The sequence below is a fragment of the Gopherus flavomarginatus genome, chromosome 4 (genome assembly GCF_025201925.1).
Source record: "Gopherus flavomarginatus isolate rGopFla2 chromosome 4, rGopFla2.mat.asm, whole genome shotgun sequence".
NCBI classification, from domain to species: Eukaryota; Metazoa; Chordata; order Testudines; family Testudinidae; genus Gopherus; species Gopherus flavomarginatus.
The window spans coordinates 14,519,623-14,543,620 of NC_066620.1; the positions used below are offsets into that span (position 1 = coordinate 14,519,623).

The 23,998-nt window shown below is 43.2% G+C and overlaps 1 protein-coding gene across 4 annotated transcripts in view; it reads right to left on the bottom strand.

Annotated features, from left to right (window-relative positions):
* Window positions 1-23,998, bottom strand: part of KIF16B (kinesin family member 16B) — a 218,987-nt gene that overhangs the window by 23,723 nt on the left and 171,266 nt on the right. Inside the window, exon 26 of one of the 4 annotated variants that reach the window (XM_050952008.1) lies at window positions 20,153-20,202. The exons of the other annotated variants lie outside the window; for them this stretch is intronic. Within the exon in view, the coding sequence (XP_050807965.1) occupies window positions 20,200-20,202 (3 nt within the window). The 3' untranslated portion in view covers window positions 20,153-20,199. Of the gene's footprint in view, window positions 1-20,152; window positions 20,203-23,998 lie in introns of those variants that run through there. 4 annotated transcript variants of the gene reach the window in all.

The following is a 23,998-nucleotide window of genomic DNA, read 5'->3' on the forward strand; positions in this document are numbered from 1 at the left end:
CAGGGAAACTGCAGCCAGGTCTAAGAGATATAGACCTTGGCTTCATGTTATAGGTTACCTGGCCTGAAACCCAATGTAAAGGACGGATCTGAGCTCCCTACCAGCCACTTGGTAGTGTAATAAGAAGCGAAAGCCTGAAGCATGGCCTGAGCACTGAACCAAAGTCAGCAAAAGTTATGCTATGAGCAAAAGTCAGGCCCTGTCAAAAAGCAGATGCTTGCTAATACAAGAACTTGACACAAGTACCAGCAGCATCACTAAAACACATTGAATATGTAAACATGTTCCAGCAGATCAGCATACGGACACACCAAGCCAGCACAAGAAGATTTGACAGAAGTGATGAATGTAGATGCTTTGTCTGAAACACAGGAGAAAGGCACAAGGGGAGACACGTAAGGTAAGATGTTTATCCCAGATTGTTTGTCTCGATCTATAAATGTTGAGATACTTTGTCCTCACCATCTTCCGGCCTAGAGGAGAGCGGAAAGTCCTGCCGCTCACTGAATTGGTCCATTGTAACAGGCATACATGTGCTAGTGTAATCGCATACATTGATCCAGGGAGCTAGGACCATGCTTCGTTGACAATAAATCTGGCCCAGCACCTCCGCCACTGAACTGAGTCTGTGGTCTCTTTGGGCAGTTCAGTCGAGGTCTGCTGGGCTGGCTAGCTGCGCAGAGCCAGCACAGCACACACAGAACATACACACCACCAACAACTAACACTGGTGACCCCGACCGCTCATCTGGTAAGTAGGCAAGCTGTCCTCTGTAGGAATTGCGATCTAACACGGCAGAAAACTCCAAGCTAAGGAACCCCCCTTATTCCCTCCCTTCAAAACCCCACAGTTTGATGACGTATGGATACACTGCACAGCCCTCAAAGGAAGTCCATATGAGTTAAAAAAAGATAGTGGAAAATCATGGACTGGAATATGTAAAGTGATGGCAGAGACTGAGCTTTAAAAATAACAATTAGATTAAAAAAACGTAGAATATTGGCAACTATAGCCATGACTGTTCAATGGTTAAGACAACACGCCACAGAACTGGCGGGGCAAATAACAGAAACCAAAAAAGAGTTGAAAGAAGGAAGAGAGGCCTGGAAAGCTCTCTCTTAGCAGGATGGCACACAGTCCAGAGACATTATATGGTACAGCAAGTACAGGAACAAAACAGGAAATTGGAAACAGCTGTAGAGAATCTGCAAAAAAAGAGAAATGCCGTCCTCTGTTATAAATCTCTTTGGGCTACAATGGACTTCTGGCATTTATACAGTGCCTGAAGAATGGGGACAGAAATGGAAAAAGGTGGCCCTAGTAAAATTAAAAGATGAAACAGGGGGCGACTGGAATGGGCGTTGCAATGGGGACATGTGGAATGACCCAGACCAACCATGTAACAACTCATGGGTGCAGGCCACTACATTGCAACCACCACTATACAATAAGAGCCAGGTTCCAATCAAACAAACCACCTGGCACTGGTCACTGTCGGAAGACCGGATACTGGGCTAGATGGACTACTGGTTGCAGGGCCGGCCTTAGGATTTATGGTGCCCTAGGCGAGATTATTAAACTGGTGCCCCTGTGCCTGATCTGCTCTTAGCAACACAAACATAAGCTTATAGTATTGGAAAACTTGCCACATTCACATTATTAAAACCAGTTTAACTTAATTAAGCACACTGTAATGCTGATGGACTAGCACTAAAGAAGCAGCACTATAGAAAAAATTCTGATATGACAGAATGATGCAAATAATATATTTTTTTTAATTTATCAAAATTTTATTGGAAATTTATACGAAGAGGTATTGAAACAAAGATTTGTTTTTAATTAAAAGTAATCTTTCTGGCTTTTTTGGCTGCAAAATCAGTAATAATGTCATCGTATGACAAAGACAAAGTCGTGTCTTGTTCGATCGCAAGAATAGCAAGACCAGTCAAGCATTCCTGACTCATTGTAGAGCGGAGATAGTTTTTAATGAGCTTTAGTTTTGAGAAACTCCGTTCTCCTGATGTTTCTGTTACAGGAATTGTCAGTAGAATACGAGTGGCAATGTACACGTTAGGATATATGTCAACAAGTTTGCAGGTATGAATAAACTGTACAATGTCCATCACCGATTTTGCATGTGGCAACATTGATGACAGTGTACTCAATTCTTCGTACAGTTCAAGTCCATTTAAATCAAAACTATCATCGTGTTTCAGGAGGCTCTCTAGATTCTTGCCCTTTGTCATTAGTTGCTCTTGTTTTCCTATTTTGTTGAATTTAGTTATGTCATACAAAAATCCAAACTGTTCATGGTGTACTTGCAAGGTATTAAACCTTTCATCAACAGCAGATACTGCTTTATCCATCACAACATTAAAAAAATTCAACCTCAAATTTCTTTTCTGGATCGTCTATGGGCATGATCTGCTGTACAGATTCTTCACAAAGAAGTGTCCCTGGCCTTTTTAACTCATATTAACTATGTATTTACTTTATGAAAGTTGGAGAAAACATTGTGAAAACGTAAAACATTGGCTGCCCAACTTCTGGGCTGGCAAAAGTTATACTGACTTACAGGGAAAAAAAAGGCAGGAGAATCTTAGTACAACATATGGTCACTCTATACCAGGGGTCGGCAATCTTTCAGAAGTGGTGTGCCAAGTTCACTGTAATTTAAGGTTTCTCGTGCCAGTGATACATTTTAATGTTTGTAGAAGGTTTCTCTCTATGTCTATATTATATAAATAAACTATTGTTATTATCTGAGGTCTTGGCCACCGGTCCTGCTCAGGCCACTGCCAGCTGAGTAAATGAAACCCCAAACCGGCAGCGGGCTGGTGGCTGGAACCCTAGACAAGGATCCCAGGCCCTGCTCAGCCCGCTGCTGGTCTGGGGTTCTGACCACCAACTCCTGCCAGCCAGGATCCCGGCCGCCAACCCCCCCTCAGCCCGCTACCAGCCTGGGATTCTGCTCACCCAGGCTGGCAGGAGGCAGAGTGGGGCTGATGGCTGAGCTCCTGACTGGCAAGGGGCTGGCAGCCGGAACCCCGGAGTAGCAGTAGGCTGAGTGCTGCTGGCACCCCAGACTGGCAGCAGACTGAGCCACTCAACCCCCCACCGGCCCTGCTCAGCCCGCCACCAGCTCGCTGCCGGCTGAGTGAATGGAACCCCAGGCTGACAGCAGGTTGAGTGGTTCAGCTGGCCTGCTCAGCCCACTGCCAGCCTGGGGTTCCTTGGGGGTCCCCAGGCCAGCAGCAGGTGCTGAGTGGGGTCGATGACTGGTATTCCAGCTGGCAATAGGGCAGCAGCCGGAACCCCAGAGCAGTGATGGGCTGAGCCGCTCAGCCTGCTGCTGCATACCATCAAAAATCAGCTCACCTGCCACCTTTGACACGTGTGCCGTAGGTTGCCGACCCCTGCTTTATACACTAATAAGGAGATGAACATATTACAGTCGTTGGAGGGCTCTTATCAGGAGTAACAGGCTATAGGAAAGTCAGTCAACATTTTTTATTTCTCTGATGAAAACTGGCCCACTCCCTGCCTCAAACCAAACCTGTCACTAATAATTGTCAACAACTTAATTTTCTGTTTTTGGCTAAGATATTGATTTTTTAAAAAAAAATATTGAAATTGGATTCAGGATTGTTAGCAAGAATTTTTGGCAAACAAAGTTGTTAAATGACAATCTAAATGGCAACACAGTACTGCTTTCATGCTTGGCTCACTCCCAAAATCTGCAGTAGAGGAGGAGATAGGTGGAAAACTGCAGGATCCCAAAATCCACCTCTTGGGGTGCAGAGTGGCAACAGCAGCAGCAAACCCTCAGGTCCAATCACACGCCAATGGGCACCACCATCAGCCTTATGGACCATGGTGAAGTTAGCACAGCATCTGATCTCAGGGACAAGGCACCCATGGAGCCACAGCAGCTCATCCTGCCCTGTGCAGCTCCCCCCGGATGAGATGGATCGCTGGCAGCTGCCAGCCTGGGGGAGAGGCGCTCCCCAGCTAGGGTGGCCAGATCCAGATGTCCTGATTTTATAGGGCCAGTCCTGATATTTGGGACTTTGTCTTATATAGGCACCAATTACCCCCACCTAAAGTGACCAGACAGAAAGTGTGTAAAATCAGGACAGAGGTGGGGGGGTAAAAGGAGCCTATATAAGAAAAAGACCCCAAAATTGGGACTGTCCCTATAAAATAGGGATATCTGCTCACCTACCCCTATCCTGATTTTTCACACATCTGGCTAACCGCAGCCAAACCCTGTGTGACATTCCAATCCTGGCTGCCTGCCGAGGAAGTGAGTTACTTTCACTTTCATTCCTCAGCAGGCAGCCAGCCAGCCTCCTCCTCTCACCTATCCCCCAGCACCTCACCCAACCCAGCCCTGATGGAGGGGAGGGAGGAGAGAGAGATGGGTGCTCCTGGGGAGGAGGGAGAAAGGAGGGGGTGCTCCGTGGGGCAGGGAGGAGAAGAATGGATGTTATGGGGGACAACAAAGGATACTGGTTCCAGAGCCACAGAGCCTGCCTCACCTGACCTCAGCCGGGGGGAAAGAGTCACACTCACAGGTGAGCTCCTTTCCCAACCCCCACCCCCTCCCCTTCCCAGAGACCCCAGCAGCCAATCCCATTCCTCAGACTGTGCTGCATTGGGCTCTCTCTAGGACCCAGCAGCCCTGCTTCTACACTGTCTGGGCTGCCTGCAGCGTGGTGCCCCCAGGCAGAGTGAGGCCGCTGCCTATTCTGCCTATGCCTAAGGACGGCCCTGACTGGTTGGACCCAGTATGGCCATTCTTATGAGACCAAAACTGGTGCCTGTCAGAAAGGGGGAAGTAAGTGCACAGGAGGGGGAAGTAGACTGTGGATTGGTAAATCAGATAAAAGGAAAAAACAGAACAGTTCACAGAGAACATTAGGAGACAGGAGCTGCAATTTAATCGCGGAGGAGTGGATAAAAAAGAATTTCAACGTGAAAACCCTGGAGTGAGCGAGTTAACACCTAAAACTGATGCATTCATGTATGGATTTGCCCAGAAACAGTTAACAGCAGTTTCTTAATGTATGTGCAACATGCCTCAGGTGGCACATGACCAGGATTCCTCACTGAATTTGGTCTGCTGGTTGGATTATTAGGTTCCCCAGCTCGGGCCAGGTACTGACAAGGAGTGTAACCTGAACACTGATCCATGAACCAAAAGCAAAGGAAGGCAATCCTGCAATCCATTCGGCAGACAAAAGCAACAGACACTGAGAGAACAAATTCAAGTTTTGAAAGAGCAGATAACAACCCTCACTCTCTTCTCAAAATCAGGATTAAAACCCAGGGATATGGGTTCCCAACTGCTTTAATCCATCGAGCCCCATTTCTCACTCAGAGTAATCATATAACCTTCTTTCTCAAATATTTTTATATACTATTTAAATTTGTTTATATCCTCTCTGTTTGCTAAATACGCCGCTGCCGCTTGTACTTTAAGATAACTTGACAAAGTTAATTAATCTCCCTCGGCTCAGGTCTCCCTCCCTTCCTAGGTTGCTCTCCCATCCTCCCTCTCCTCTCCACTCTCTCTGTTTTAAAAGTTCTAGTTATTACAGCAATCTCCATCGCTGAAAGAGAGGAAGCAACTGAAAACACTCCTAACTTCCTTGAAGATATAGTTGCCAAGCAACAAAAAAAGGTACTCTGCTTCCAGTCCTAACCACTGACTAATACTTAAAACATGGGTTTTCCCTAATTCATATAGCAGAGTTTTTAAAATAAATAGTTATATAAAGTAATGGACAATGTTTTAAGTTACAAGTGGGCAAATAACAGTATGAATTTTTATCAATTCTTATTTAAAAGTTTTAAATAAAAAGGTAATAACTTGCTTATTTAATTATTTAACTGCTTCCCCCCTACCCCTGACTTTCCCTTGGGGACCACTGCTCTAGTGGAAGCGCTGGGGAAATTCTTGCCCTCTTAATGTTTTTCCTAGTATGGGAATTATTTTGGCTTAAATTCATAATGTTCCCATTCCAAATACACTACCAGGACCTGATCAGTCTGTTAGTTGTGTATTCAGTTCCCATTGACTTCACTGAAAATGATAGGATAATGAGGCCCCTGGAGCGCTACACTTACAGAATGTATTGCCATTTGACTAATGTGCCTGACTTAAGTTCAGAGATAAGAACTCTCTATAGCAGTTTTACCAGTTCATGCAGAAATGATTGGCCTGTTGCATACAAGCTCACCTAAGTGACATCTGGCTGCATTTATGAAACTTCCTTCTCTTGTGTGACTGACTAACGCTGTAAATTTCAGCCACCCTTGCCTTTGAGAAATGCTAATAATCAAAACTCAAAGGACAGGAATAATTCTTTCTGCTGAACAGACTTGCATTTCTTACTACTGAATATTAATGGCAGATCTCAGGTTCTTAAAAAACAGCTGTCACAGAGAAATATACCTGCAAACAAATAAGCAGTACTTCTCTAAGTTTGATTTGTTGTAGGCATAAAGCAGCAAATCTTTAGGATAAACTAGGCTTGTTATTGAGAGAAATAAAATAGCTTTCTACATTGCTTAAAATGGTAAAAATGGAAACATTCAAAATAAAAACGCTATAAGCTAAAAACCTTATTTTAAATGGTGCTTAAGTTTAGGTAGCTTACATATATTTAAATGTATGTTTAATCTTTAAACAGATTATAAAGCTGGAGGCTTAAACGCAAGTTTAAATACACACCATAAACCCTCATACAACTAATTTCCACAAACCATCAACTCTCATCAGTCTATGCAAAAGTGAAACTCAAAAGACAGTAAGATCTCCTAGTTGGACAGCTGTATTATGAAAAGATGGACCCTCAGGAAAACACTTGGGGCAAAAGGAGTTTGGAGCCAAAGGGGAACAAGCAACTGTGGGGAACAGAGGGCATCTGTGCTGTCGTCTCTCTACTTTATTGTGAGTCTTGCAATATTTTTCTTAAGGCCTCAGATCCTAGAGTCAAATGAACATATATGAGAATCTCCACCTGTGACACATGGCCAAAAGGGTTGAGCATCCTGCAGGATAAATCACCCAAATTCAACCTTTAGGGACATATTTGGTAGATGATGTTTGTGTTTTTGTGTGTTTACATATATATGGTTAGAGGCTGACAATGTAATAAAACAGTTCCTGTCTATGCTGTATTCTGTTAATTCAGAGATCAAAAGGAGATATTAACATTTAAATGAACTGTAAATATAGTCCACGAAAGCTTATGCTCAAATAAATTTCTTAGTCTCTAAGGCGCCACAAGGACTCCTGTTCTTTTTGCCAATACAGAGCAACATGGCTGCTACTCTGAAACCTGTAAATATAGGGATATCACTGTATTGATTTCTCTTTGAAATATAGAGCAGATCACCTGCAAATGGTGGAAAACAGCTGGAGATCTTACTATCTTTCTTTTGCATAGACAGATGAGAGTTTATGGTTTGTGGAAATAAGTTGTATAAGGTCTTATGGTGTGTATTTAATCTTGTGTTTAAGCAATCAGCGTTATTATTTGTTTGAAGATTAGCAGGGGCAGCTCTAGCCATTTCACCGCCCAAAGCACGGCGGCACGCCGAGGGTGGTGCTCTGTCGGTCGCTGGTCCCGCGGCTCCGGTGGACCTCCTGCAGACGTGCCTGCGGAGGATCTGCTGGTCTCGCAGCTCCAGTGGACCTCCCGCAGGTGTGCCTGCGGATGCTCCACCGGAGCTGCAGGACCAGCGGAGGAGGTCCACTGGAGTCGCAGGACCAGTGGACCCTCTGCAGGCACGTCTGTGGGAGGTCCACTGGAGCCACCTGCCACCCTCCCGGTGACCGGCAGAGTGCCCCCCGCAGCATGCCGTCCCAATCACGTGCTTGGCGTGCTGGGGCCTGGAGCCACCCATGAAGATTAGACATAAATTTAACTATATGTGTAGGCTATCTACATTTAAAGCACCATTTAAAAATAAGGATTTTAGCTTATAGCTTGATGCTTAGGAAATAGGTCTACTTCAAAGTCTGGATGATTGCCTATTGTTCGCCTAAGGACTCCGAACTGTCAAGAGAAGGCCTGGAGCTGTATAAAAAACCCTTGGGTCCTGCTCCTTTTTATTTCAGATCTGCTTGATGCAGTACGCAGGGGAAGCTTGAGTCATAAGACAGATCTCCAGTCCCATCTGGACCACCCTGAATATGAACACTGGACTATAAACTATGGACTAATTCTGAAAGAACTCTTTGCAACTACAAAGCTCACCGCCTCTACTATAAAACTGATCTCAGAATGGTACTCATGTCTATATGTATACTTAAAAAGAACAGGAGTACTTGTGGCACCTTAGAGACTAAGAAATTTATTTGAGCATAAGCTTTCGTGGGCTACAGCCCACTTCACTGGATGCATAGAATGGAACATTAAGAAGAGTATATATATACACACACACATACAGAGAAGATGCCATACCAGCTCTAAGAGACTAATTAATTAAGATGACCTGTTATCAGCAGGAAAAAAGATGGCCAATTACAGACAGTTGACACAAGGTGTAAGGATAATTATCATAAAGAAATAGATTCAAGTAGTGTAATGACTCAGCCATTCCCAGTGTCTATTCAAGCCAGAGTTAATGGTATCTAATTTGAAAATCAATTCAAGCTCATCAGTTTCTTGTAGGAGTCTGTTTTTGGAGTCTTTCTGTTGCAAAATTGCCACCTTCAGGTTTGTTACTGAGTGGCCAGTGTGACCAAGTTCCTCCTCTACCTTGGTAGGTCCTGCGCTTATTGGCAGATTTGCTCACATCAGTGATCTCCCCCACAGTCTGGATCAACTCCTCCTGTGTCCGATCAGGAGTTGGGAGGTTTGGGGGGAACTCGGGCCCACCCTCTACTCCAGGTTCCAGCCCAGGGCCCTATAGATTTGCAGCTGTCTGTAATGCCTCTTGTAACAGCTGTGTGACAGCTACACCTTCCTGGGCTACTTCCCCAAGGCCTTCTCCAAACACCTTCTTTATCCTCACCACAGGACCTTCCTCCTGGTGTCTGATAACGCTTGTACTCCTTAGTCCTCCAGCAGCACACCCTCTCACTCTCAGCTCCTTGTGTCTCTTGCTCCCAGCTCCTCACATGCACTTCCTCTCCTCTGGCTCTCCCCTCCCTGACTGGAGTGAGCTCCTTTTTAAACCCAGGTGCCCTGATTAGCCTGCCTTAATTGGCTGCAGGTGTTCTAATCAGCCTGTCTGCCTTAATTGGTTCTAGCAAGTTCCTGACTACCCTAGTGCAGTCCCTGTTCTGGTCACTCAGGGAACAGAAAACTACTCAGCCAGTGACCAGTATATTTGCCCTCTACCAGACTCCTGCACCCCACTGGCCTGGGTCTGTCACATATCCCTCCCCCTGCTCAACACCAAGGGGTTGGGCAGCTTGGGATGCCAGACAGTGGACACGTGACAAGCCATCGGCATTGCCGTGACGGCTCCCTGCTCTGTGTTGCACACGGAACTGGAAAGGTTGGAGGGATAAGAACCACCTGGTCACCCTTGTGTTCTTCTCCTTGTTCCGCTGCATCCATTGGAGAGGGGCATGGTCGGTCATGAGGACAAATCTGCGCCCAAGCAAGTAGTAGCGCAATGCTTCCATGGCCCATTTTACGGCAAGGCACTCCCTCTCCACCACTGCATATTTTTGTTCCCTCGGAAGGAGTTTCCTACTGAGGTAGAGAATTGGGTGTTCCTCCTCCCCGACCATCTGTGATAGAACGGCGCCCAACCCTACTTCCAATGCATCCATCTGCAGGATAAATTCCTTGGTGAAATCAGGAGCTATTAGTACAGGATTACTGCAGAGGGCAGTCCTTAGGTCTGTGAATGCTTCCTCTGCTGTGTCACACCACTTCACCAGATCAGGTCCACGGGCTTTCACTAGGTCTGTCGGGGACTTGCCCTTGTGGCAAAGTGGGGGATAAATCGTCGGTAATACCCCACTACTCCTAGGAATGCTCGGACTTGTTTCTTGCAAAGCAGTCGGGGCCAACTTTGGATGGCCTCCAACTTGTTCACTTGGGGTTTTACCAGACCTTTTCCCACAATGTAGCCAAGATATTTGGCCTCTGTAAACCCTACAGCACACTTGGCAGGGTTTGTTGTAAGGCCAGCTCGCCTGAAGGTATCAAGGACTGCCTCCACCTTCTCTAGGTGAGTTTCCCAGTCTGGGGTATGAATGACCACATCGTCCAAGTAGGCAGCAGCATAACTGTTATGCGGGCGTAATAGCTTGTCCATGAGGCGCTGGAAAGTAGCTGGAGCCCCATGTAGTCCAAAAGGGAGAACAGTATATTGAAAAAGACCCTCTGGTGTAGAGAACACAGTATTTTCCTTTGCATCGTCCGCAAGGGGAATCTGCCTGTACCCCTTTGTCAAGTCTAGGGTAGTCAAGTACCGGGCATTCCCCAGACGGTCCACTAGCTCATCTATGCGAGGTATGGGGTACGCATCGAACTGGGATACTTTATTTAGTCGCCGGAAGTCGTTGCAAAACCTTGTGGTGCCATCAGGTTTGGGCACCAGCACGACTGGGCTGGATCACTGACTGTGGGATTCTTCAATGATCCCCAATATCAGCATTTTTTTTACTTCTGCTTTTATTTCCTCTCTTTTGGCTGCTGGCACCCGATAGGGCCATTTGTTATTCTGGCCCCGGGGTTCATGATGATGTGGTGATATGTCTCGGTTGTTCAACCTGGTTTTGTCGAGAACACATCTTGGTTCCGGAAGATCATCTCAGACACCTCATTCTTCTGGTCTGGTGTTAAATCAGGAGACACTCATCTGTTTGGAAGGCTTGTTTTCCTGGGTTAAGTCTTTTCGGATAGTTATGCATGCCTCTTGTGCATGCCAGGGTTTCAGAAGGTTGATGTGATAAATCTGTTCTTGTTTTCGGCGTCCTGGCTGCCGCACTTTGTAGGTTACTTCCCCCATGGGTTCAACCATCTCATAGGGCCTCTGCCATTGGGCCAGAAGCTTGCTTTCTGCTGTGGGTACCAACACCATCACCCGATCCCCTGGTTGGAACTGTCTGACTTTTGCCTGGCGATTGTAATAGGTTCTCTGGGCCTCCTGTGCCTTTTCCAAATGTTCCCATACAATAGGGGTGACACGGGCTATCCGGTCTCGCATCTGTATTACATGTTCTATTATATTTCTCCCCTCATTGGATTCCTCTTCCCAAATCTCTTTGGTGATATCTAGTATGCCACGGGGGTGACGTCCATATAATAACTCGAATGGGGAAAACCCAGTTGAGGCCTGAGGCACCTCCACTCGTGATACTGCTGGGCCCGCACTGCAGTCATTACCCCAGATCTGGCCAGGATCTCTGCTTTCAGCTGAGGGTAGTCTGCTGCAGCCTCTTCAGGTAGATCATAGTAAGCCTTTTGGGCCTCTCCACACAGAAAAGGGGCAAGGATGCCAGACCACTGATCTCGAGGTTAGGCCGCACGTAGGGCTGTCCTCTCAAAGGCCAGAAGGTATGCCTCTACATCATCCTCCCGCATCATTTTCTGCCAATGGCTGGCCCGTATGAACTGCGTCCTATTATGGCCATGGTTCAGCTCTGTAAGGGTCTTTACCTAGTTTATCAGTTCTCGCAACATAGCCCGGTCTTGAGAAGCCTGGTCCATCAGCAGGCGATTAGTCTCTTGTTGCAGCCGCACTGCCTCCTGTTGGGCAGCTGCCTGGACATGGGTAGCCTCCTGCTGGGCCGCCGTAGCTTGTATCAATGCCTGCACTAAGTCTTCCATTGTGGTGAAAAAAAATAAACCCTCTACCTTTTTTTTTTTTTAAATCACTCTCCTTCTGCCGCGCTGTGCACACCAGACCCCACTCCTGACACCAGTTGTGACAAAGTTCCTCTATCTTGGTAGGTCCTGTGCTTATTGGCAGATTTGCTCACCTCAGTGATCTTCCCCACAGTCTGGATCAACTCATCCTGTGTCTGATCAGGAGTTGGGAGGTTTGGGGGGAACCTGAGCCCGCCCTCTACTCCAGGTTCCAGCCCAGGGCCCTATGGATTTGCAGCTGTCTATAGTGCCTCTTGTAACAGCTGTGTGACAGCTACACCTCCCTGGGCTACTTCCCCAAGGCCTCCTCCAAACACCTTCTTTATCCTCACCACAGGACCTTCCTCCTGGTGTCTGATAATGCTTGTACTCCTTAGTCCTCCAGCAGCAAACCCTCTCAGTTTCAGCTAGTATCTCTTGCTCCCAGCTCCTCACATGCACTTCCTCTCCTCTGGCTCCTCCCTCCCTGACTGGAGTGAGCTCCTTTTTAAATCCAGGTGCCCTGATTGGCTGCAGGTGTCCTAATCAAGGCAGGCCAATCAGCCTGTCTGCCTTAATTGGTTCTAGCAAGTTCCTGACTACTCTAGTGCAGCCCCTGCTCTGGTCACTCAGGGAAACAGAAAACTACTCAGCCAGTGACCAGTATATTTGCCTTCTACCAGACTCCTGCACCCCACTGGCCTGGGTCTGTCACACCAGAGAGGTTGAAGTGTTCTCCTACTGGTTTTTGAGTGTTATGATTCCTGAGGTATACTGATCTTTTAACCAATACTCACTCTCTTCTTTTTTAATAAATTTTTGTTTAGAATTAGCTGTAACCATGCACTTCGGTAAGATCTTAAATATTCATTAACTTGGGAGGTAATGTGTCTGATGTTTGGAATTGGTAGAACTTTCTTATATGATGGATAAGATTTTCAGTAATCCTCATCATATTTGACTTGGGCATCTGAGTGAAAGCCCAAGGCTGAGTTGCTATAAGGGAACTGTGTTTTGGCTTCTGCACAACCAGTAAGGTATTGTAGAAGCTCTTTTGTGCTCACATAGTAAATCTAAACATTAGAATATCCACCAGCTTGGGGGATTGTCTGCCCCATTCTTTGCAGTTTGCCCGAACTGAGTAACCTCAGTGCGGCCGCCCAGGACTCCAGTCACACCACCTCATTCATTTTATTTTACTTTACTTTTATATCTAGAGATATATAAATAAATAAAGATTCTAGACCTTGTGGTTACAGAGACAACTGTGGAAGGGTGACCCAAATGTGTCCTACAAGTTCAAAAGCCTAAAGACAAAGAAAAAGATCCTAAGATTTCTTATTTAAAATCTTCTGATTTTTAAAGCAAATCTCATAATTTTGGGGAGCCTGACTCATGATATTTGAGCATTTGGGGTTGGCAATATTGGGACATAAGTCAATTTCACAAGCGTCATGACTACTGAGTCATTGCTAGAGGACTATATTACAATAGTTCTAGAGTAACAAGTATTACACAACCAATTTAACATAATGGTGTCAACCCATTTGTAAAGGATTTGCTAATCCAGCCCAGTAAGGAGGCGACACAAAGCTATAATAGCTTGAAAACAGCCTTGCCAAGCTATTTCATCCTCAGCACACACAGAGCCCATCTCACAATGATGCATTATTGTTGAGAAATCTTTGAGTTCAGTTAGACAACACACCTGGAAGACAGACTATACACACTTAAATATGCAAATAACCCCCCCTACAATATTAAATTATTAACAAACAATTTTGTGTTGGTTAATAGTTTGCCTGACTTTAGTGTTAATGATTATTTATTCCCAAATAAACTTACATTATAACTGGAGTTAAAGTTGAGTACATATCAGACACTTATGCTTAAAAACATTTCTCTTCAACACAAGCATAACAAACCTAGGAAATCCAGTATTATGTTTAAACATAAAAGAAATCCAAACAGTATGAAAATACACAAATGAGGCACCCAAACTACCTTAACTCCACCCAGGAGATGACACCATGGAATAACCAATTATGATAGCACATAATGACTATAGTTCCAGATTAGAAGAAGCTGACTTTTAAAGACACAGATTGATTCTTTTATTGCTCATGGTCTCATGTCCATTTTACAGATTGAAACTGACATTCAGAGATGGTCTGCTCTACTGCCCACTGAAGTCAACAGGAGTCTTTCTGTTCACTTTAGTGGGTGCCAAATCACTCAGATTCTAAGTGATTTGTTCAAAGGCACACAGACTTGGCAGAGTCAAGAAAAGCAGCAGAATCTGACTCCCAGTACTCTGCTTTAACCACATAGCCATTTTCCACACCTCTCTATTAATTTAACACTACCTTGAAAAGTACTTCACCAATTGGGATGTGAGGTGCACTTTTTATATAAATGATACCCCCATTCATCTTCTCCATAAAATGGATATTTTTCTCCCTGGGGTTTCCAGTTACCTGTCCATTGCAGCATACTTTTTGGCTATGATTTTGATATATTCCTTAGTGCAAATTGGATGGCTTTGCTCACTTTTTAGTTTTCACCTCTGCTTTGTCCATGAAATTGTCAATTCCCCAATGCAGCTCAATATTTTTCATTCGAGCCACTGTTTCTCTGATTATTTTTATATTAAGCCATGAAAGATTGCAGTCTATTGATTTTGTCATGCAGGGGTTTTAATAACTTTTACTGTAATCTCTTGCTTTGGGCTTTGTAGAGGGGTAGACATTCTTGGGAGGCAAAACTGCCTTCTGTATGCTGCAAAGACAGGTGATGAAGAATTCACTTGATTGATTTTGTATCTACTTTACAGCAATCCAGACCTCGTTCTCAGAATAGTGAAAGTCAGATCTCACTGCTGATACAACACTAAATATTCTCCAATTTGAAAACAAAGAACAGTGTTCTCAGCTCTAGAGTGCCTAAGAAATTAGGCCTCTTCCTAGCTACCCTTATTTATTTAAAGAAGGAAATGCTATGCTGGTTCCCCATGGCCCAAATCTGAAAGTTCAGGATGGAAAAGTTTCTCTCACCATGGATGAACTAACATTCACAAGAAAATCATTTAACCTGAATGGAATAAGGGACATGTGAGTTTTGATCAAAAGGGACGTTTTTATTCTAATACAAACAGGAAGACACATTCAAAAACCATGATTGTCCAAATCTGGCTAGGATACATTTATTCAAGCCTATGGGCTAATCTAATGAAAGACAGTCACAACTAGGGTGACCAGATGTTAAGGGGAAAATATCGGGACCGTCTGGGAGTTTGGCGGCAATTCGGCGGAGAGCCCTTCAGTCACAGACGGTCTTCGGTGGTATTTCGGTGGCAGGTAATAAACCTTGCCACCAAAGACAGAAGCATCCGCCGCCAAAATACCGCCGCAGACTGTCCGTGACTGAAGGACTCTCCACCAAATTGCCGCAGAAGACCAGGAAACAAAATATCGGGACAAATGGCGTCCCAACCATACTCTGGTTGGGATGCGGGACAAACTCCTCAGAATCAGGACAGTCCCGATTTTATCACGATGTCTGGTCACCCTAGCCACAGCCACCATTTCTAAGAATCTGGTGGTGGTAGATCCCAGGCTGACATAGGCTGTTTAACAGCTTTGTTTAAGATACCTCGCCTTCCTCTGCCGCATGGGGCACGGGTCACTTGCTGGAAGATTCTCTGCACCCTGAAGTCTTTAAACCATGATTTGAGGACTTCAGTAACTCAGACACAGGTTTGATACAGGAGTGGGTGGGTGAGATTTTGTGGCCTGCATTGTGCAGGAGGTCAGACTAGGTGATCATAACGGTCCCGTCTGACCTTAAAGTCTATGATTCTTTTATGGACTATATTTCATATACCATCTTCTTAATGCTTTTCTTTGTTTGACATAATTACACTGCCAAAAGGCATCTTTATATGTATTATAACACTTGCTGGTCACAAGCATTATAGTTAATGCTGCAAACAGTTTCCATTCTAACCTTGTGTTCTCACACTCCATTTTCTGTAACATTCACCTTTTGGACTGCAATTTTCCATTCTCTGCCATTCCATTCTCTGCCTTTAGGTGAATATAATTTCCTGTATATATAATTTAGGAAACTGAACAAAATCCTTTCATTTCTGAGTCACAGCGCAATGACATAAAAACACATATTTTCAATCGCTAAAAAAATCTAAATCCACTGTTCATATTAGGGAGCATTTTTTAAGTATCAATTAAAATCAATATGTTAAGAGTTTATTTTGATTGTCACTGGGTAAAATTTTCAAAACTAGCAATGGGATCAGGATCTTTAATCACTTAGGTGTTTTTGAAAACGTTATCGAAACATTGATAATTGCCAGGCAGTTAGTTGCCTTTAAAATGATCTATAGTAAGAATCTATATGAGGATAAAAACTTGTCTTTACAAAATAGTAGTATGGAGTTATGTACTATGCTGGTTTAATTGATAAATTGTATTAACTAATTTAATTCTTGTTAATATATCTTTAATTTACTTTTTGTAACTTTCTTCAGTTCACCATTGAATTTTGGGTTGGTTAATAAAACTTATAAAACCTGATCAAGTCTCAAATTTATTGGATAAGACCCCAATCCTACACTGAACTCACTGCAGGATCAGAGCTTTTGCCTTAGTAACACATTTCAAATAAAATCATTAGAAATAATTAATATTTAATTTAAGTAATTTAAGCATCGTGTTTTACACCTCTTTTATACAAAACAGTAAAATAATCCAAAATCCACATCTGTGTACATAAAACGCACATGCTCCATATGTCTGCACAGTAAGTATGCATTTACTGACGCCAATAATTTACACCCTACAATGGCAAAACCGACAGAGCTTCAGTCTCAATAGCTCTGAAGCAAGGAGCCTTCAAGTTCTGCTGGCACAGCAGTTTATAAAATCCAGAAGCTCAATAGCTGCATGGAAATGGGCTTAAAAGCTCTGTAAGCTAAGTAGCACAAGGTTATTTCTCTCCTCACCCTTTTTCTGCTAAAATCATCCCAGGAGATTAAATACAAAAAGCTGTGTTAATGAAACTACAGCTGCACAGTTAAAAATTGGAAAGTAGGGAAATAGAATATTTAAGGTTCCAAAAGCAACAGGGGCAAAAGGATTCTGTAGAATCTAGAAGAGTATAAATAGGCATTTAATTTTTTCCCCATACAAAAGCTAAATTGATCGGCCTAGTCCTCCCAGCATCAAACAATGGGAAAGTAAAGGGCCTGGAAAGGGATGGGGCCACCCACCAACTTGTTGACCATGTGCTCACATTCCCCCCACTACTAACGTGTGTGTGCCCCCTCTGCCCCCCACTGTCACATCCCTTACCATTTGATCAAGATCACTGTGACGGGGTGTTCCCCTAGACAGGGCCTGGAATAGTTAAGATGGGCTAACTGGGCCAATTAACTGCCCAGGCTGCACCTGGAGAAGGAGACAGGAAGCAGGGGGTTAAGTAGAACAGGTTCAGCTGAGCAGGAACAGGCAGGGCTTATATAAGCCAGAAAGCAACAGAAGGGCCTGGAGGGAAGGAGTCTTCAGCCGCTCCCTGGAAGAAAGGAGGGGTATCTGGGGCTACAGGCAGGTAGTCCACAGTTACTCCCTGGGAGGAGGGAGTGTGGCTTGGCAAGCCCAGAGAAGGAGGAGAGCCAGAGAGGAAGGCAAGGTTCAGGGGAAAGAGCAGAGAGGTATGGAGTAGGTCAAACATTGACTATCTTCTCTAGGTCCCAGGAGCCCTCTCATTGAGGGTGGACCTGGGTCCCTACCAGCCACTGACAAACTGGCACTGGCAAGTAAGTGAGCAGGAAGACTTCCTGAGCCTGCTTACTAAGAAGGACTATGATACCCTGGAAAGGGGGAACACATATGGTGACCTGGCTAGAGGGTCGAGTCATGAAGAGGAGTGAGAGGGATCCACAGGGTGAGGGGATGATGGGAGAGATGCAGGGGAGGGCATAACACCTGGCTGGAGCTAATCCCCAGGATGACCAGCAGGAAGTGCCACCAGCAGTGAATGAACCCTGTGACAATCAACATAAGTGTACACAGCACCATACAACAAAAGAGTCCCTGCCCTGGTGAACTAACAATGTCAGCTAACAAAAGGAGCGGACACATAATGAGCGCTCAGGAAGATGAAGATGAAAACAATAAGATCACACTGTTGCTTAAGTGAGTAGTTCATGCATCTTCAGGCTTATTTATTATATTTTATTATTATCATTAATATGATAATTTATATACCTCCCTGAAGAAGTTTTGAGAAGGGCCTTACAACCCACTTCAAGGATACTTAGGAAAAAAAACATTTTTATAAGTTACTATCAAAGGCTTAAATAAAGCTAGATGTTTATGTATCATGTGTGGTTCAAAGAAGGGGCGGGGGGCTTCACAGTACACAAAGTGTTTTAGGTGAGCAACTTATGGGAATAGTAATTTCGCAGTGTGTAGATTCTCAATTTAATAAGAATAAAATCATTTGGCAGTTTATATCCCGGCACGCTAAGGAAAAAAAAAAGTTCTCCATCTGTGCATCAGTACCTCTGAGCTCTTTCAGAAACATTTTCCGCTCTGAGTCAGAAATAATTTGTATAATCATAGCAAACAAGTAGAGAAAGGCCTATTAACAACCACAGTTGGCAATAACCATAGGTCCTGTCAAACAATAACACAATAATCTGTCAGACAAAGGCTTCTGGTAAGTGGAGGTCATTGACTTCAGAAATGAAGAGGTGGTATCTTAGGAACATACAATTATTATTCACGCTACTGAAAGAGTCTTTCCTCTAGAAGGCTAGATTGATAAAACATTGACAATACCATTACTGCAGAAACACTTTCCTGGAGGTTATAAAATGCAACCTTTGTTGTTTGAGAAATAATGCAATTTGAAATTTCATACCCTCTACAGAGTATCACTGCAAGAATGGTGCCCAGTTCCAATAACCCAGACTTATTCATGGAATGTTCTCTGACTGCGTAGTACATCCCAGCCAATTCATGCGCTTGGATGGAAGAAAGGGGTCACATGCAACTCAGGCCTCTCCTGAAGGCACAAGTTTACGCTTTGCACTCTGCTCCTTCAACCTGGATATTCTATAGCCAATCAGTTATGCAAAAGTATAAAAACAGGCTGATTGGGGAGGAAGGTGCAGAGGGCAAGGGTTAGCTTAATCACTGCACAAAATGCTTTGAAAATAAATATAAGAAACAGTCATGTCAGTGCATGCACATGCTCAGCACTGCACAATAGAAGATGAAACTATACAAATATTGTAGGGAATAGATAGTTCCCAACTTCCAAGTGAAGAAACAACATGGGAACCATATAAATATAAAATTGATTTGTCTTATTTTATTACATGCACCAAGGTAAAAAGTGAGTAGCTTTAGTAGTGGAGTGCTCCTGCCTGCATGCCTCGTGTCCTTGTATTTTAAATTAGAAAGGTATTTAATATTTTTAGTGGATCTTGCATATTTTTAAAGACACACACTACCAAGAATAAGAAATCCTTCAATTCAACCATCTAGCGCTTCTCTGAATAATGTTTAGAGGAACAATGAGCAAAGAAATCCCAGAGGAAGATTGACAGTGGGCCGGTCTTCACTTCAGGAAGATCAACGCTGCTGCAATTGATGCAGCCTGGGTCGATTTTAGTGGGTCTAGTGAAAACCCGCTACATTGACTGCAGAGCGCACTCTGGTCAACCTCGGTACTCCAGCTCCCCAAGAAGATTAAGGTAAGTCAATCAGAGAGTGTCTCCCCTCGATGCAACGCAGTGAAGACACTGGGGTAAGTCGACCTAAGCTACATCAACTCCAGCTTCGTTATGCACATAGCTGGAGTAGCATAATTTAGGTGTCTAACCCCGGTAGTGAAAATAAGCCCAGTGTCCTCCTTAAGCGAAGCCTACATTGATAACCATAGGCCAGATCATGCCAGTACATAAGAGGGAGAAAAGACCCACACCTGGATGCTGATGAATGGACCAGACCTTGGGTTCAGGCGTGAGAGAGAAATACGGACTTACTACTTGTCCTTCTGTACTCACATCCCACCCACCTGTTTCTGGGCACCAGACAGGGAGTAACCCCAATGAGACCGTCAGTTTCGCCATAAAAGAGTGATTACTACACTGGTAATCTGCTTATCTGAAGCAAGGCGGGGAACAGGGAACAAATCTTTTCCTGCACTACCCATTACTTGGGGAAAATTGTAAAACCATGATATAGCACTAGATAAAAAGGGCTGCTTTAAAAAAAAAAAAAAGAAAAAAAATTCAGCTCTAAAAGTTCTTGCTTCTCAACTAAGATACCTGCTTGTCAGGCTTCTTCACTGAAAGACAGACAATAAAAACACTTTAATTACAACTGCTACCATATCTGAAAGGCAAGTACTGTCTGGATTAAAATTCCAAAAGGTAATTAAAGAATCAATGTAAGAAAAAATCCTGAAACTGTCCACGACTATTGCGCACACTTAATACAATACACCCGGTTAACACCAAAGTACAGTATTGCCTGTAGCACTTAAAAATCTCACACTGGTGCATGCCACTTTGGTCTTTTAAAATTTCCATGCAACACATTTCAATTAGATAAATTCAATCAGTTATCAAAATCTATTTATTAATCTAATTTTAAATGTGCTGCTAAGTAAAATAATTTACTGCATATTTTCAGACAGTAGGACATTAAGCAGTTCATCATCCTTCTGAACGGTTAGACATTCTATCTTTCCAATAAATCAGTTTTTCAATACATTCCTTTTGGGAATGCACTAGCAGTAAAACAAACTGCAAGATCGGCAAATTATTAAAATACGGATGTAGTAATTCAAGTGAAACAACTAATGAATTGTAAAGTTCACTTCCAAAAGCAGGGCACTGTATACATTAAACATGTATACAACATTTTCTGTTTATAATAAATAATTTAGAGTTGGAAGGTGAATTACATGAAATAATTCAACTCAAATAGATTTTTATGCAGCTGCTTTTCGGAACTGAATTTATTTGGAATAATTCATAAATGTAACTTTTCCAAATTTTATATTTATGCACTTGTTTAATAATTCAGTGACAACTTATGTCAGGGAGGGATCAGTAGAAATGTCTGGGTGATTTTCAGTGCGTTAAACAGAGATAGCTCCTTTTACATGCTGCATATTACATTTTAAAATAGTACAATTGAAAAGTTATTTTAAATAAAGGTAAAATATTGGAGGCTCTACAGAACTTAAATATTTAATATAAGCATTGCTATTCCTGAAAAAAATGAAACAAAACAAAAACCAAAAAAAAAAACCCCCACACTCCACCCTGGTTGCCCCATGTTCATTATGATTTGGTAACCAGATTTCTTTTCTCTTCTCCTCCCCCCACCCCCACCACTTCCTTAAAGAAGCATGTTTCACAAAAGAGACACAACACAGTTTGTGGACATGTTGAGAACTAGAAATCAAGTGCAGATGTTAACATCTCTCTTGCCCACAAATTGGTCACTTATTATTTGTAGTGCTGAAAGTTGCAAGATAGAATTGGGTCCCCACTGTGTCAGGTGCTGTAAAAAACCAAACCAAAACAAATCAAAACAAAAACCACACACACAAGACTACATGGTTGCTGCCCCAAGGTATGTTGACATCTAGAAATTATCTATGGCTATACACAAATGGAAACAACCTGTCACCTTGGTAACTAAATAAGTACTAGAAAGCTCAGAGTGATAAAAGTTTTAGTGTCACTGTTTAGAAATAAATGTGATTATACAGTCTCTCTTAAATATAATGTATTTTAAACTAAAAATTACTACTATGCTGTTTTAAGAAAGTATCTCATATTTTAAGAAAATATCATGTACCATGAGATATGGTAATGATTAATATACTGCGGCTGTTAGCGAAAATAGTTAAGAAGGGAAAAAATAAAACATGTACACCTCTACCCCAATAGAATGCAACCCAATATAACACAAATTCAGATATAACGCAGTAAAGCAGTGGGGAGCCCCAGCCCTTTAAAGCGGCACTCGAGCCCCGCTGCTTTACCGCGTTATATCTGAATTTGTGTGGAGCACTGGGCCCTTTAAATCACTGTCCGAGCCCCGCTGACAGAGCTCCAATAGTGATTTAAAGGGCTTGGGGCTCTGGCCACTGCAGGGAGCCCAAGGCCCTTTAAATCCCTGCCTGAGCCCCGCTGCCAGAGCTCCAGTAGTGATTTAAAGGGCCTGGGGCTCTAGCCACTGCAGGGAGCCCAAGGTCCTTTAAGTCCCCGCCTGAGCCCCGCTGCCAGAGCTCCGGCAGTGATTTAAAGGGCCCGGGGCTCCCCGCAGCGGCTGGAGCACCAGGCCCTTTAAATCACCACCAGGGAAGCCATACCGGATCAAACCCGATATAATACTGTCTCACCTATGAGGCGGTGAGATTTTTTGGCTCCTGAGGACCGTGTTATATCGGCGTAGAGGGGTATATCAGTTTCTATCATCATCATCATCGTCCACATTGCTAAATAAGTATTTTATTATTAAAACAACCTTAGACCAGTCACAAAAATTTTACTAGCCATGTATATCAAAATGGATATTCTCCAGAGAAGCGATAACTATTTACATGTAATTATTGTTCTTTGAAGAGATATAGATGTACTACAGTTGAATACTGATAGGAAACTAGCTCAATACTGGCAGGAAACTCAAAAAGCTTAAAGTTCTAAGCGGCAAGCTCCAGCAGGGGGCATCACTTGCCAACCTTGTCCTGAAGTTGCAATGACACCTAGAGCTTCCAATTATCACTGCATTTGAAGCAAAAAGTGGAAATTTGTGAAATTTGGAAAAATAATGAAGGGTTTTAGAATGTTCCACTTTGAGGGCAGGTAAGTGGGTTGTCAATCTGGTTATATCTCGTCAGATAACGTTAACTACATTATCTCTTATCCAATACATGTTATAATAGATTCCTACTCTAAGTGTCATCTTTCAACAATATGTAAATACACCACCCAAAGACACTGCAACAGACAGTAAAAGACGCACTGCAAGGAAAAACATATGTTAAATTCAATTTAAAATATAGGAGAGAGAGGGAGCTAAGATATCTTAAAAATATGTACAGCAAAATTAAGAGGTAGCAAGAGAAATAAGTTCTGTAACACCAGCAAGCCTGACTTTGATTTTTGCTTAGACAGTGATCAATCAATAATGCTTCATGAGATGTGCAGCTCAAAAAGGAGGTCTTATCTCATTCAGAAAGGTCACAATAATACTCCATGTCACAAAGAGCTTTTTAACAGGTGTTTTCAGAGCAACAGGCTCTTCCTGAATCTGATCATAATACATTGCAGAGAAGATAGTCTCCCTTCAACAGTTATGGAATGTAATGTCAGGGAAGATGTCTGTAACCCAGACTCAGATGATAACTAGTCAAGCATGTGGTGTGTTTCTGGAGGAAGGCGGGAGATGCATGGAGTTGGTTCTGCATAGGTAGATCTTTTGAGCAGCTAAGAGGACTTAAAACATCAAACCTCCACTTTCTCATGAGCTATGCCAGAATAATGGGATTTAGATGGGGGATCTGGTTTGGTGAGAGGAGATATGACAAGGCTCAGTCTAATGGAACCTGTCACTGCTGTCAACAACAGGGCTGACAACCGCATTTCGTTAGATTGTCCAAACAGTTTCCTCATCTGAGTCTGTTCAGAACCTTTGTTACTAGAAATACCAAAGAAAGTCATAAATGAACTTTCAAAATCTATTTTTAATAACCATCCATCTTTAATCAAGTCTTTATATAGTGATTTGAACTCTGGCATTCACAGGAACGGTAAATCTCATCTACTATCCCCCTGATCAAAAGATCAACAATTGTGTCTCTCAAAATAGCTTATCTGTGATAGTGTTGTGTTTTCCTGCCAGGTAAAAGGCAGCCAGAAATAACTTTGATGCAGACTATAACACTAATATCCTATGAAGTTGGATTCTGTGAGGCTATGGTGTATAAACTCTGGGACCTATCACATCAAACCTACACTCACAAAGACATGGCTGACATTGGAGTCAATGCATAAAATCAGGTATATGACTTGAGAGCAGAGTGGTTTGGAAAATTTTGGATGGAACTTCTTTCTGTTGGAAAA